A 13,979-nucleotide genomic window follows, 5' to 3' on the forward strand; every position below is an offset into this window, starting at 1 on the left:
TATGGGATTAAAAGGGTTCAAAATCATGATTTCTTCCCTGTTTAAGGGTTCAAATGCCACTCATGAATGGTAGAGACAAGGGACAGTGACATTGCCCTATCAAGCAGGGCAATGCCCTATAGACTGACCATATATACATATGATCAGTGCCCATTCCCCCTCCCCACCCAAGCTAGGACCAATAATGGCCAGCCAATGGCTGCTGATGACTCAACAGATAGACCTATAGGCTCCCCCCCCCCCTCTGTAGCTCACAAGGATGGTGAGGTTGCAGCGACTGCAGGAACTAATGAGTTTGAGCTGGGCTCGAACCGCAGTCTGGCATTCACCAGTCAGGGACATTACCACATCGGCCACCACAACCCAAGTTGCTGAATGTATTTGTATTTGTGAAGTATGCAATAATATATTGTGTATTAATATATAACAGAGTTATGAGGAAAGTTCGGTCAATGTGGGAGATTAATATGGACAGTTTAACAATGAAGGACACCAGGAAAAGAATGCGATTCCATTTCTGGAAGGGTAAGTGTAGGGTTTGCCCGGCAAAAGGTTCGGTATTTGGAGTTCGTGGTCGTTACGTAGTACCCTATTGTGGTACTTGGGAATGCCCAAGCAATGTGATGTTTCTCATAAGTGAAATAATACAAGTTGAAAAGGCAAGTGAATCATAAATTGTATTTATAGAATTTACACTGCTGTAGTAAGTTTAATCTTAGCATTTTTTTTAATACAGTATGATACTAACATGGTGAAGCTTATTCAGTGGTACAGTACATAGATGTCAAATTTACTTCATGTACTTGAGTGTCAATTCAAGTCCATTCCTTCATTCAAAGATTATAATGGTATATTCAGCTGGGAAAGGACTTTCATCATTTAAATAATTTTTTTACTAAAAGCATTTGTCTGGAAGTGTGTGTTTCCGTGATTTTTATTATGCATTTGCACATTACTGTATGTAATTTATTTGATGAAAATGGAACTTTACAACACTGTACAAAAATTTTGGTGATTTCATTCTTTCTCCCTAAGAGGGCAACTGAAAATGAGGTTCAATGTACAGTACCTAATATTTGAAAGTCCCGGACATTAATGTCGCTGTCAACGTCATGATTAATGTTTTTCGTCAGCTTTGTCTTTATGGGGAGAAAAGGAAAATGCGATCTCTGACTAAACTGCAATCTGATGCAGGTCTTTACCTGAATTGCAATAAGGTGCAGCTCTTTATGATCTTTATCTTGATCTATTTTCCTGTTTGCCATGAATATACACAATTAATTATTGCCTTTTTTTTAATTAGAAATTGCTTTAAGATAGATTGCATGGAGTAGTCCTTCATTGCAATCAGATGTTTTCAATATTAAACTTACCCGATAATCATGTAGCTGTCAACTCTGTTGCCCGACAGAATTCTATGGAGGGATACGCCAGCTATCACAATACTAGAAGGGGGTGTACTTACCAGCGCCACCTGTGGCCAGGTACTCAAGTACTTCTTGTTGACACCTCCTCAATTATTCCTCTGTCGTGCTTCTGACAAGACGTTCTGGGATACGCTTATGTTCTTGGAGTATTTTCACGACTTTGGTGAAGTATTTCTCTTTGATTTCGGCTGTCGCTTTACTGGAAACTTCTATTTTAGCTTAGTTAGCTTTTGGAATTAATTTGATTAATTTTGGTGAGGAAGAGAGTATGAACTCTCGTTCACCTTTCAATGGCCGACCCTTCCCTTAGACGGAAGTATTGGTGTCTAAGAGAGTATAGACTCTCTTTCTTAATTTTGCTTAACAAAAGTTATAGATTTATTTTATATCTCTCCGCCTCTTATAGGCCTCTTCGATTAACTTCCTTTTATTATAAACTTATTAAAATTAATTTTTATATTTGTTTATATTCGACCTTCCTAATAGTAGGCGGTCTTTTCTTGGTACCGAAGTTAATTATCGTGAGCCCGTCATTTCGGTTTTACCTGTTAACATATTATGCTATTTTAAGGTCTTGAAAGAATTTCTTTGATAGTCTCGTACTTTTTCAAAGTTGAACTAACGTTTTGTTTGTCTCGGCAGTTGTTGACGTTCAGAACGTTTCAACTTGCACTCTATCGTTACGATAGAGAAAGAATGTTCACGGTTTCACATTGCAGTAAGAGTAACCGTGTCTAGCGTTTTGTTCATTCTTTCTTAACTTAATGGTTTTGATCCTAATAAGGAACTTTTCTTTTTGGGAAATATTTCAGTTTTTTCCTTTAACAATAATATGTTTTAACGATATATATGATTGGGCTCTTCTCTCAGGTTCTAAGTCAAGAGAGAGAGAGAGAGAGAGAGATAGAGACGGAGGGAGAAAGAGGATAAACGTTTCCCTCAAGCCTGCCAGGCGTACGAGTAACGTCGTTATCGTTTTGCTCTTATCCCTAGTCTCTTTAGGGGAAGAAACTAAACGTTTCTAGAGTGATCTAGTGTTTAGTCTCTTTCCAGCCACTGAATTTTCTTTCATTAGATTTTTCTGTTACATTGTAATTCTGTTTTCGCAATTACTAACTTTTGAGAAGGATAGAATTGCGTGTTTCAGGTACAAACCACTTAAAGTTTCGAGTTCAGTGAAATAAGTGCAAACAGAAATCAAAGTGATAAGTGATTAGCGCAAAGTATGTCAGTGTTATGCGTGAGGGTACTTTTGTGCGCGCCAGTCGTCCTCCCAGTCCGGGACCTCTTGCAAGCTCCCAAGCCCAGGGGAGAAGCAATGTCGAAGGGCAAAGGGTTCGGCAGGCCTTGATCGGCGCACAGAAGTATCCTCGGTGGTTGTGGGCGTGTCTTACCGAGACCGTCACTCCCACCCGCAGACGATTGAGCCCTTATTTTGCTCGTCTGCAGAAGAGATTTAGAGGAGAAAATAAAGGCAGAGTAATGCTGGTCTCAGGTCTCAAGACCTCTTAAACGTAAAGTCCAGACCTATGCCAGACGTATGAAGTAAAGTTCAACAACCCGGATGCAGTCATTGGGTTAGCTCTGACTCTCCTCAGTCATCAGTTTGTCGGGCTGAGAGTGCACCTACACTCCCCCCGCCTATGCTCGCTCCGCCTGATCACAGTACCACCTGCCAGGCGTACGATATTGTGGACTCTACTACAGTCCATGCAAGCACAGCTTTCGGACCTGATGCGTGAGTGTCGTGCTGAGAGTGTTGCACCTCCTCCTCCTCCTGCACCGGTGGTGCACCAACCGCCTGCACCCGTTCAGCCTGTGCTGCACCCGCCTGCACCGGTGGTGCACCAACCGGCTGCACCCGTTCAGCCTGTGCTGCACCCGCCTGCACTCGCTGCACCCAGTCGCAGCACCATCTGCCAGGCGTACGATGTTGTGGACTCTACTACAGTCCATGCAAGCACAGCTTTCGGACCTGTTGCGTGAGTGTCGGGCTGAGAGTGTTGCACCTCCACCTGCACCCTTTCAGCCTGTGCTCAACCCGCCTGCACTCGCTGCACCCAGTCGCAGCACCATCTGCCAGGCGTACGATGTTGTGGACTCTACTACAGTCCATGCAAGCACAGCTTTCGGACCTGTTGCGTGAGTGTCGGGCTGAGAGTGTTGCACCTCCACCTGCACCCGTTCAGCCTGTGCTCAACCCGCCTGCACTCGCTGCACCCAGTCGCAGCACCATCTGCCAGGCGTACGATGTTGAACCTCTTTCTGTGTTCGCTGTTCCCAGTGTTGTTCAGCCTCAGCCTTCTTTAAGGCAACCTTCGGTTTGGGATCAGGAGGATTACTCCACTCTTCCTCCTCCTCCCCTGGCTGCTCCACCGGTGGTGCAACTCTCGGTGGAGGTACAACCTCTTCCACCTGTGAGTCAGTCTCCTCAGCTGCTGCACCGAGCTCAACCCGTGCACCCTGATCCTGCGCCTCAGACACCTCTGCTTGCGGGAACTTTACCTTGTTCTGCGCAACCTCGGTCTCTTCACGCTCCACTCATACCACAGGAACAGGAACTTTCTGCACCTTCCACTGTTGTTGTTCCAGCTCGTTCTGACTCTGCTGTTCAGCATACCTTACCTCCATTTTCAAACCATGGCAAAAATATGAATCATGAGTTATGAATGTAAGGTAAACATTATGTTGATTTTTAAACCCCATGCAAGCATGCATAAAGCACTCTAGCACTGGTCATGGAATTTCTGAGAAATGTTAAACGCCATGCACACGCTCTGCTTTCCTTACAGCAGGCTCTGCTTACAGCAGGCTCTGCTTACTACATGCTCAGCATTCAGCATGCTCTGCATTCAGCATGCTCTGCATACAACATGCTCTGCATACAGCATGCTCTGCATTCAGCATGCTCTGCATACAACATGCTCTACATACAGCATGCTCTGCATACAGCATGCTCTGCATACAACATGCTCTACATACAGCATGCTCTGCATACAGCATACTCTGCATTCATCATGCTCTGCATACCTTACCGCATGCTTCTCAACATATCTTGGGTTGTTGCCAACTCACTAGACTGTCAAGCAGTTTCATAACGTTGCCTTCTAGTCTGCTGCTTTTGCACCAGTGAACCCTCACTCAGAGAACTTAGCTTTTCTAGGATAAGGTCCCTGTAGATGAGAAAGTTCTTTTCTCCCTCCTTCTGATATTCCCTTGAGGACTCTGTCATTTGGAGGGAGCCTTTAGCTGCATAACCTCTTATGGACTTTTTTTTAAGCATAACATGCTTACAGGGAAGGTAATGGTTCCACTTCAGCCGCTAATCCCGTCTGTTACCACACCTGCTCCCATAGACCTTGAGCTGTGTTGCATGACATGCAGTCCAAGCTTAGTCCTTGTTAGAGGATTTTTTGTTTACGGAGTCAATGTGTCACGGGGAAGACGTTCAACAACCAACAGAAGGGACTTGTGGTGACGCAGTGCGGCAACCTCAGCAACCCGTTAAGGAGTTGTCTGTACGACCCAGATAGTCTAGACAGATTCGGGTTGTCACTGTACTTCCTCGCTTGCCCATGATTGACAGTTTACAGACTGTGCAGCAGTATCATGATCTTGTGTCCGGCTCCGTCAGACGACTGGCTTTTAAGAGCTCCCACAAGTCGTCGCTGTCTGGAGATTTTCAAATGGACTATGGATCTGACCAAGGAACTGGGCCTCCTGGTCAATTTTGAGGAGTCTCAGCTCGTTCCATCCCAGACCATTGTTTCCTTGGGTATGGATCTTCAGAGTCGAGCTTTTCGGACTTGTCCGTCGGCCCCAAGGATCTTCCAAGCCCTAGAATGCATCCAGAGCATGCTGAGAAGGAACCGATGCTTAGTCAGGCAGGGGATGAGTCTAACAGGGACACTTTCATCGCTGGCCCTGTTCATCGAGTTAGGGAGACTCCACCTCCGCCCCCTTCAGTATCATCTAGCTGCTCACTGGATAAAGGACATGAAGCTAGAGACGGGCTCAGTTCCTGTTTCCGAAGAGATGAGGTCTACTCTAACGTGGTGGAAGAACAGCATTCTTCTCAAGGAAGGTCTACCTTTGGCTGTTCAGACCCCCGACCACCGTCTCTTCTCGGACGCATCGGACACGGGCTGGGGTGCGACACTGGACGGACAGGAATGCTCGGGAACATGGAATCAGGAGCAAAGGACACTTCACATCTATTGCAAGGAGTTGTTGGCAGTTCATCTGGCCTTGATAAACTTCAAGTCCCTCCAGCTTAACAAGGTGGTGGAGGTGAACTCCGACTACACCACAGCCTTGGCTTACATCTCCAAGCAGAGAGGGACTCATTCGAGGAAGTTGTTCAAGATCGCAAGGGACCTCCTCATTTGGTCAAAGATCGAAAGCTCACGCTGGTAACGAGGCTCATTCAGGGCGATATGAATGTCATGGCAGATCGCCTCAGCCGTAAGGGTCAGGTCTTCCCCACAGAGTGGACCCTTCACAAGAATGTTTGCAGCAGACTTTGGGCCCTGTGGGGTCAGCCAACCATAGTTCTATTCGCTACCTCGATGACCAAGAAGCTCCTCTTGTATTGTTCTCCGATTCCAGACCCAGCAGCAGTTCGCGTGGATGCCTTTCTGCTGGATTGGTCCCATCTCAACCTGTATGCATTCCCGCCGTTCAAGATTGTCAACAGGGTACTTCAGAAGTTCGCCTCTCACAAAGGGACACGGTTGACGTTGGTTGCTCCCCTCTGACCCGCGAGAGAAGGGTTCACCGAGGTACTGCAATGGCTGGTCGACGTTCCCAGGACTCTTCCTCCTAGAGTGGACCTTCTGCGTCAACCTCACGTAAAGAAGGTACACCCAAACCTCCACGCTCTTCGTCTGACTGCCTTCAGACTATCGAAAGTCTCTCAAGAACTAGAGGCTTTTCGAAGGAGGCAGCCAGAACGATTGCCAGAGCAAGGACGACATCCACTCTCAGAGTCTATCAGTCTTAATGGGAAGTCTTCCGAAGCTGGTGCAAGGCCAATGCAGTTTTCCTCAACCAGTACCACTGTAACCCAGATTGCTGACTTCCTGTTACATCTAAGGAACGTAAAATCCCTATCAGCTCCTACGATCAAGGGTTACAGAAGTATGTTGGCAGCGGTTTTCCGCCACAGAGGCTTGGATCTTTCCTCCAACAAAGATCTACAGGACCTCCTTAGGTCTTTTGAGACCTCAAAGGAACGTCGGTTGTCCACTCCAGGCTGGAATCTAGACGTGGTCCTAAGGTTCCTAATGTCATCAGGATTTGAACCGTTCCAATCAGCCTCTTTTAAGGACCTCACATTAGAAACTCTTTTCCTCGTGTGCTTAGCAACAGGTAAAAGAGTAAGTGAGATCCACGCCTTCAGCAGGAACATAGGTTTCACATCTGAAACGGCTACATGTTCCTTGCGGCTCGGTTTTTTTTTTTTTTTTTTTGGCTAAAACGAGCTTCCTTCCCGTCCTTGCCCTAAGTCGTTCGAGATCCCAAGCCTGTCCAACATGGTGGGGAACGAACTAGAGAGAGTACTTTGCCCTGTTAGAGCTCTTAAGTACTATCTAAGAAGGTCAAAACCATTACGAGGACAATCAGAAGCCTTATGGTGTGCTATCAAGAAGCCTTCTCTACCAATGTCTAAGAACTCAGTTTCTTACTACATCAGGCTTCTGATTAGAGAAGCAAATTCTCATCTGAAGGAAGAAGACCTTGCTTTGCTGAAGGTAAGGACACATGAAGTGAGAGCTGTGGCTACTTCAGTGGCCTTCAAACAGAACCGTTCTCTGCAGAGTGTTATGGATGCAACTTATTGGAGAAGCAAGTCAGTGTTCGCATCATTCTATCTCAAAGATGTCCAGTCTCTTTACGAGTACTGCTACACCCTGGGTCCATTCGTAGCAACGAATGCAGTAGTAGGCGAGGGCTCAGCCACTACATTCCCATAATTCCATAACTTTTTAACCTTTCTCTTGAATACTTTTTATGGGTTGTACGGTCGGCTAAGAAGCCTTCCACATCCTTGTTGATTTGGCGGGTGGTCAATTCTTTCTTGAGAAGCGCCGAGGTTAAAGGTTGTGATGAGGTCCTTTAGTATGGGTTGCAGCCCTGTATACTTTAGCACCTTTGGGTTGATTCAGCCTCCAAGAGGAACGCTGCGCTCAGTAAGGAAGACGAACTTAAAAAAGAGACAGAGTAACGGTTCAATTCGACTTCCTTACCAGGTACTTATTATTTCATTGTTATTTGAGATAACTGTTATATGAAATATGGGATACTTAGCTATCCTTTAATCTTGTACACTGGTTTTCACCCACCCCCCTGGGTGTGAATCAGCTACATGATTATCGGGTAAGTTTAATATTGAAAAATGTTATTTTCATTAGTAAAATAAATTTTTCAATATACTTACCCGATAATCATGATTTAATTGACCCTCCCTTCCTCCCCATAGAGAACCAGTGGGACCGAGGAATAATTGAGGAGGTGTCAACAAGAAGTACTTGAGTACCTGGCCACAGGTGGCGCTGGTAAGTACACCCCCTTCTAGTATTGTGATAGCTGGCGTATCCCTCCATAGAATTCTGTCGGGCAACAGAGTTGACAGCTACATGATTATCGGGTAAGTATATTCAAAAATTTATTTTACTAATGAAAATAACATTTTTCAAAAATAAATTACGGTATCTAACCTTTTATGTAAGTTTAGTAAAAAAAAAAAAAATTTATCTTCCGAGTAATTTTTTGCATACAGTAACAATGCATTGTACAGTATTAGACTCCACCCCCCTCTTATATTAGAATAGATCCTGATATCATCTTTAAATGAAGGATAAACTATACTTTTATATTAGTTGTGGATATATTAATTGAGATTTGTGAAGCAAGCTTTGACATCTATCTATTTTACACTAAGAAAAACGTTGCTTAACATTACCACTGGGTGACAGATGTATGACTTGGAGGAGTAGTTAAAAACACAAAAGTGGACACTGTTTTGAAGCTGTGTAACATATCTCGCTGAATTAGATAATTTTATCACATGTGATCTTCCTTTTTTCAAAATTATCAGACGTTGCAGGTGAGTTTTGTCCGACAGTTACAGCACAGGGTTCACTTAACGGTGAATGACGATCGAATGAGTAATGTAAGGCTATAACTGTACAGTACTTTGTGGCAAGAGTTGTGAATCGCGATACTTGTGGTAGATAATGGTCATTATCTTGACGTTTTTCTAGAGTTATAGTCTCTTCTTTGAGGCCTCTTCTCTAAGAAGTGGAGGTTCAATAAAGACTACAGTGCTTGCTCAAACCACCTCTGAAATTGAGACAGAATTTGAAAATATATTCACTCAATGGAAAAGGAAAACTTCATCGTCTTTTGTTGAAGTATTTTGTGCCAAGCTTTTAGTGTGACACTGCTAGTAAAGAAATTTTCCTGAACCTCGAATAGCCCCATCCACAGTTTGCATGAACATTAAAAGTAGTAATAACCCTTGGTGTTTTGGTATGTTAAGAACTGCTTCCTTCAGTGTGGTATTTCCTGCTACGTACTTTCTTTCGGAAGTAAAAATAATGCGTGTGTAGCCTACGTTATCTACCCATTTTATGAAATTCACAACTCGCCCAGTATTTATTTATAACACCTTGTTGAAAATTCACTTATATATATCACTATAATGTATTTATATCTGTACACTATATTGTAATTGATAATATATACAGTACTGTATATGGGTCTTTTGTAATTAATGATGTTTAGTCACCTTTAAGTGCACTTTTTGTAATCTATCTTTCTCTATGTAATAACCTTCTTCAGTTATACCGTACAGTGCTCCTTACACTTATTGTTACTGCAATGTATAAGGACAGTGTTTACAGAATATGACTTCTGAAGTCTATTCTATATACTGATAAGAGTTTTTTAGCTAGCTATGTAGTTCTGAATTAAATTTTTTTTATTGTAATTTGGATACAATTTTTGGTAGCATACCTCTTCTGTACTGACTGTACATATCAATAAATAGTATTTGATAGTTATTGATTAGTTTGGTTGCTATGTTTTGGCTTGAAAATATATCTAAATGACATTTAGAATGCTGTATGCAATTTATGTAACTACTGTTTAAAGGCTACTCATGAATGGAAGAGGTAAAGGAAAGACATTGCCCTAGCAAGCAAGCCCAAGAGAGTGACCATATATACGTATGATCGGTGCCCAAGCCCTTCTCTCCATCCAAGCTTGGACCAGGGAGGGCCAGGCAATGGCTGCTGATGACTCTGGGTAGATTTATAGGCTCCCTCAAACTCCCCATCCTTAGGTCACAAGGATGGGGAGGTTGCAGCCACTAAGGGAACCGAGTTTGAGCGGGACTCGAATCCCTGTCTGGCAATCACCAGTCAGGGTCTTTACCAAATAGGCCTCCTGTTTAGGATGAGGCTGAGCTGTAATACAACCAAGTGTTTATTGATCAGTCTACCGCGTACCTAGCAGTGTACTATTGGGATTGGGTTCATCTCCTTTCAAAACCAGAATGTTGTCATCATTGGTAAGCTGGGTTTGGCATCAGAACTTAGTACTGAAGCCTCTTTGCTGGAATGTTATTCTCTGATCTGTCTTTGTCTTCTCGATAATATTATTGAAAACAGCCACTTTCATTTTTTTGAAAAGGTAATTGCGATTCAGACCATTATTGAAGGAAATCCTGTCGTCTTTTTTTGCTTAAACTTTTAGTGTTTTTTGATTGGAAACAGTATTGATTTCAGTTTATACCTATGCCTCCTTAAGCCAAGTCTGTTCATTTTTAAGTGTCCTTGTCTCCATTCTTGAAAGATGATGCTGTAAGTGCCTCGGTTAAAGAAATTTTAACTTGAGAACTTCTTAAGATAAAAAATTCTGAACAAAAAACTGATTCAAATTTATGCAAAATGTAAATATGAAACAAATTATACATAGAGTAACTACTATCTTAAAAGCAGTATGCACTAATAGGCTCAAAACTTCTTGATATAGTACATAGCCTATGTAGGCCACCTCACTGACAATACAGTAGGGTTTGGGTAACCGGGCAAGTGTTTATGCGCTCTATGCCTCGGCTAATTCTGTTTGACTGGAGAACTGTCCAGCTTAGAAAGCCACTACAGGAATGCATTATTTAGGGGGACTTCCTGTATCATACTGTAAAGTATCAAGATAAATTCTCATTGCTTCAACAGGAAGCCTTGGTTAATCATCTGCCTGTCATGTTAAAGTGCAGTATGCGTACCTACAGTATTTGTCACAATATTTCTGGTAAATCGTAACAGTGTTTAGTGCAACTAATATTTTATTGTCTGAGAGTTTTACTGTTTTCTCTTTTCCCTTAAAATAAATTTTTATTTAACTTTTTTACACTTCATGAACGAACATTCAAGTTAAATCGTTTTTAACCCTTTTACTCCCAAAGGACGTACTGGTACATTTCACAAAACTCATCCCTTTACCCCCATGGACGTACCGGTACGTCCTTGCAAAAAACTGCTATTTATATTTTTTTTTGCATATTTTTGATAATTTTTTCCAAGAGAATGAGACCAACCTGACCTCTCTATGACGAAAATTAAGGCTGTTAGAGCAATTTAAATAAATTATATTGCAAAATGTGCTTGAAAGAAAAATAACCCCTGGGGGTAAAGGGTTGGAAAGTTCCAAATAGCCTGGGGGTAAAAGGGTTAATTAATTTCATACGTATCTACTCGCAATATAAATGACAGTTATGAAATAAAATCAGAAGGGTTCATTGCACTGACTCATTCCTCATATTTCCTTATAGATTTGTACAGATGTGTCTGTCACGGTATCTTATATTTTTTAAGGGAAATTTACATTGAATGCATGAGTATGATGCAAAAGATTAGTCTAAAAGTTGTATACTGTATGCACCTCTTAGTACCATATTCATTATGTACGTACATTTGTGTGTAGCATCACATGTATAAATGGATTGGCTTTGCATTGATAAAAACATTTCCTGTTGTTTACCGCCTTGTACAAATGGTCTTTTTTTTTTTTACGTAGCGCTTCCTGTACAGTACTGTATCTTTCATTTTGCACTAGATGTGAATTAAGTATTTACTCTGTGATGAATTACTTTTTAGATTACAATTAATGTTAAGTATTACAAGACAAGGTTTATCCACTTGGTTGAATGAGTTGCTATGGAAAACTTCAGTAATAAATTTTTTTTTTTTATTAAAGTTTATGGAGATATCAATTTGAATTGTTAATTTATGACGAATTATTTAGTTAATGAGAAGGGAATTTTAGTTTTTCGAGATTAAGAAAATGAAAAATATATTTTGGAAATATTTTAAAAGATAAATTTAAAATGCCAGGATATAATTCTTGCAAAGGGAAATCCATATTCTAAACTAAAATGGGCACTCGGTAGAGTGTATACTTTCGTCTATATCATGTTGTATATAGCAAAATAGGCTATTGAATTATGCACATTTTAGCAGTAATTTCATGCATATCAGATAAAAATTGGCCATGCTATGGGAAAAAGACGTTTTTGACCTTTTCGTTACCTTGACCTTTGACCAAATCACAACCAAAATCCAATGAAATTGTCCTTGGAGCATGGCCATTCATCCCACAAAATTTCATGAGATTCGTCAAATAGTTTTTTTGAGTTATGCGAATCACAAACACACAGACATACAAACAATTACTCGCCTATTGAAACAAGTTTCGCAACGAAGTTAGCGAAGGTAAAGATAGATAAACAGATAAGATGGTTTATACGGGGGTGACGTTTGTAATTTTTTGGCGTTTTTTTGAACTTACGTTAGGAGCAAATCTCTACATCTTGGTAGTTTCAGTCGTGTCAAATTCAGTCAACTAGTATTGGTGGGTTTGATTTTTGAAACCTAATATATGTACTTGTAGAACATTTTTTTCCAGTTCCAAATCTTAGAGGAAGTACATTAAAAAAAATTTCTGCAGTAATCATGCGCATCAAAGCATTATGTACACTACGTCATGAGTCAATACAGTAGAAATTTTTCAGATATGTTAACCAAGTACAGTAGTGGATTCCATGAACAGTGGAACTACTTAGTTAGCAATACGTATACTAGTCCACAAGCTAAAAGTTTCAGTTATAAATTTAAAAAGAAGGAACATATAACTGGTGTGCCGAGCTGAAAATTCATTATGTATTTGTTTTTAGAAGTCAAAACACTTTTGCTTGTAAAATTCATTTTCAAGTTTGTGTAAGCTTTTGCAAAGAAGGTTTATGTTTCCACATACAATAACTGTTAATAATGATAAAGTTAATTTGACACTTAATAGCAACGTATTATATAAAGTAATAGCTAGGGAAGCTCTGTAAAATATCTTGATCGCATTTTAAAATAATTAAATCTATATTAATGTTGTGTTGTATCAAAACTATGTTTTTCAATAAATTTGTAGTTTCAGGTTAGTTTTGTATAGTAAATGTAGAAAGGATGAAGGAAATTCAGAGCACTTTCACAGCTTTGGGGTCTTGAAATATCATTCAACTGTTTCGTCTGCAATTTTTCAACTTCCTTCTTGACTGTCTGACTAAAAGAAAAAAAGTTGAATAAATTGAACTGTCACTTTTTCACTGTAGCGGTGTTGAGGTGTCCGGTGGTTCATCATAATGAATAAACTGTTAACTTTCCTTGATATTATCAGAGCAAATTCAATCTAGATTGACACCATCATTACTTTGCAGTTGCCCTCCAAGCGCTCAAGCGCAAGAAGCGTTACGAGAAGCAGCTTCAGCAGATTGATGGGACCCTCAGTACGATCGAGATGCAACGAGAGGCGCTGGAATCTGCGAACACCAACACAAATGTTCTGCAGACAATGGGAGAAGCGGCCAAGGCCCTCAAAGCAGCGCATCAGCATATGTAAGTAGCTGCGTACTATTTTCACTCTCCTTTTGATTGTGTTTGGAGGTGGCTTATGAGTTACAGACAGGGAGAAGGACAAATGTCCTACAGACCAACCTCTCTCCTCTGGCCGAGACCTGGGAGGATCAGACAGTGGCTGCTGTACTCATCCTTCTGCAAATGCAATCAGGAAATCTATAACTTGAAAGTGTTAATATCAGTAGTGATTTTGGTGGAAAAGTTAATGTAGAAACAGAATTGTGCCTTTTAATCCGTCTGTTCAATGGGTTTATTTGGTCCTCTGTGTACTGTATAAGAAAAAGAAATGGTAAAGTCTGAGATCTATAGATACTGTCTTATATCCATAAATTGCATTATGGAATTAAAATCTTTAGTAGTGTTTGCATACTCCTTTTTTAAAGCAAATGCTTCATCATTCTAAGTTTCAGCTCTTTTGGTAGTCGGTTGATGACTTTCTATGGAGCTATTAAACTAGTGTTTACAGTATAGTTAGTATTATGACCTTTACAATACAAATTCAAGGTTCTAGGACTGGCAAAATAATCAAACGAGGACTATCATGTACTGAACTTTTAAATTTACTCTCTTGGTAAAAAATGAC

At 41.0% G+C, this 13,979-nt stretch overlaps 1 protein-coding gene across 2 annotated transcripts in view; it reads left to right on the forward strand.

Moving 5' to 3' along the window:
- LOC137628887 (charged multivesicular body protein 4b-like) overlaps positions 1–13,979 on the forward strand; it is a 39,958-nt gene that overhangs the window by 21,547 nt on the left and 4,432 nt on the right. For both annotated transcript variants that reach the window (XM_068360145.1, XM_068360144.1), the window contains exon 2: positions 13,198–13,375. In XM_068360145.1, coding sequence (XP_068216246.1) covers positions 13,198–13,375 — 178 coding nt within the window. The remainder of the gene's footprint in view (positions 1–13,197; positions 13,376–13,979) is intronic.

The sequence above is a fragment of the Palaemon carinicauda genome, chromosome 36 (genome assembly GCF_036898095.1).
Source record: "Palaemon carinicauda isolate YSFRI2023 chromosome 36, ASM3689809v2, whole genome shotgun sequence".
NCBI lineage: Eukaryota > Metazoa > Arthropoda > Malacostraca > Decapoda > Palaemonidae > Palaemon > Palaemon carinicauda.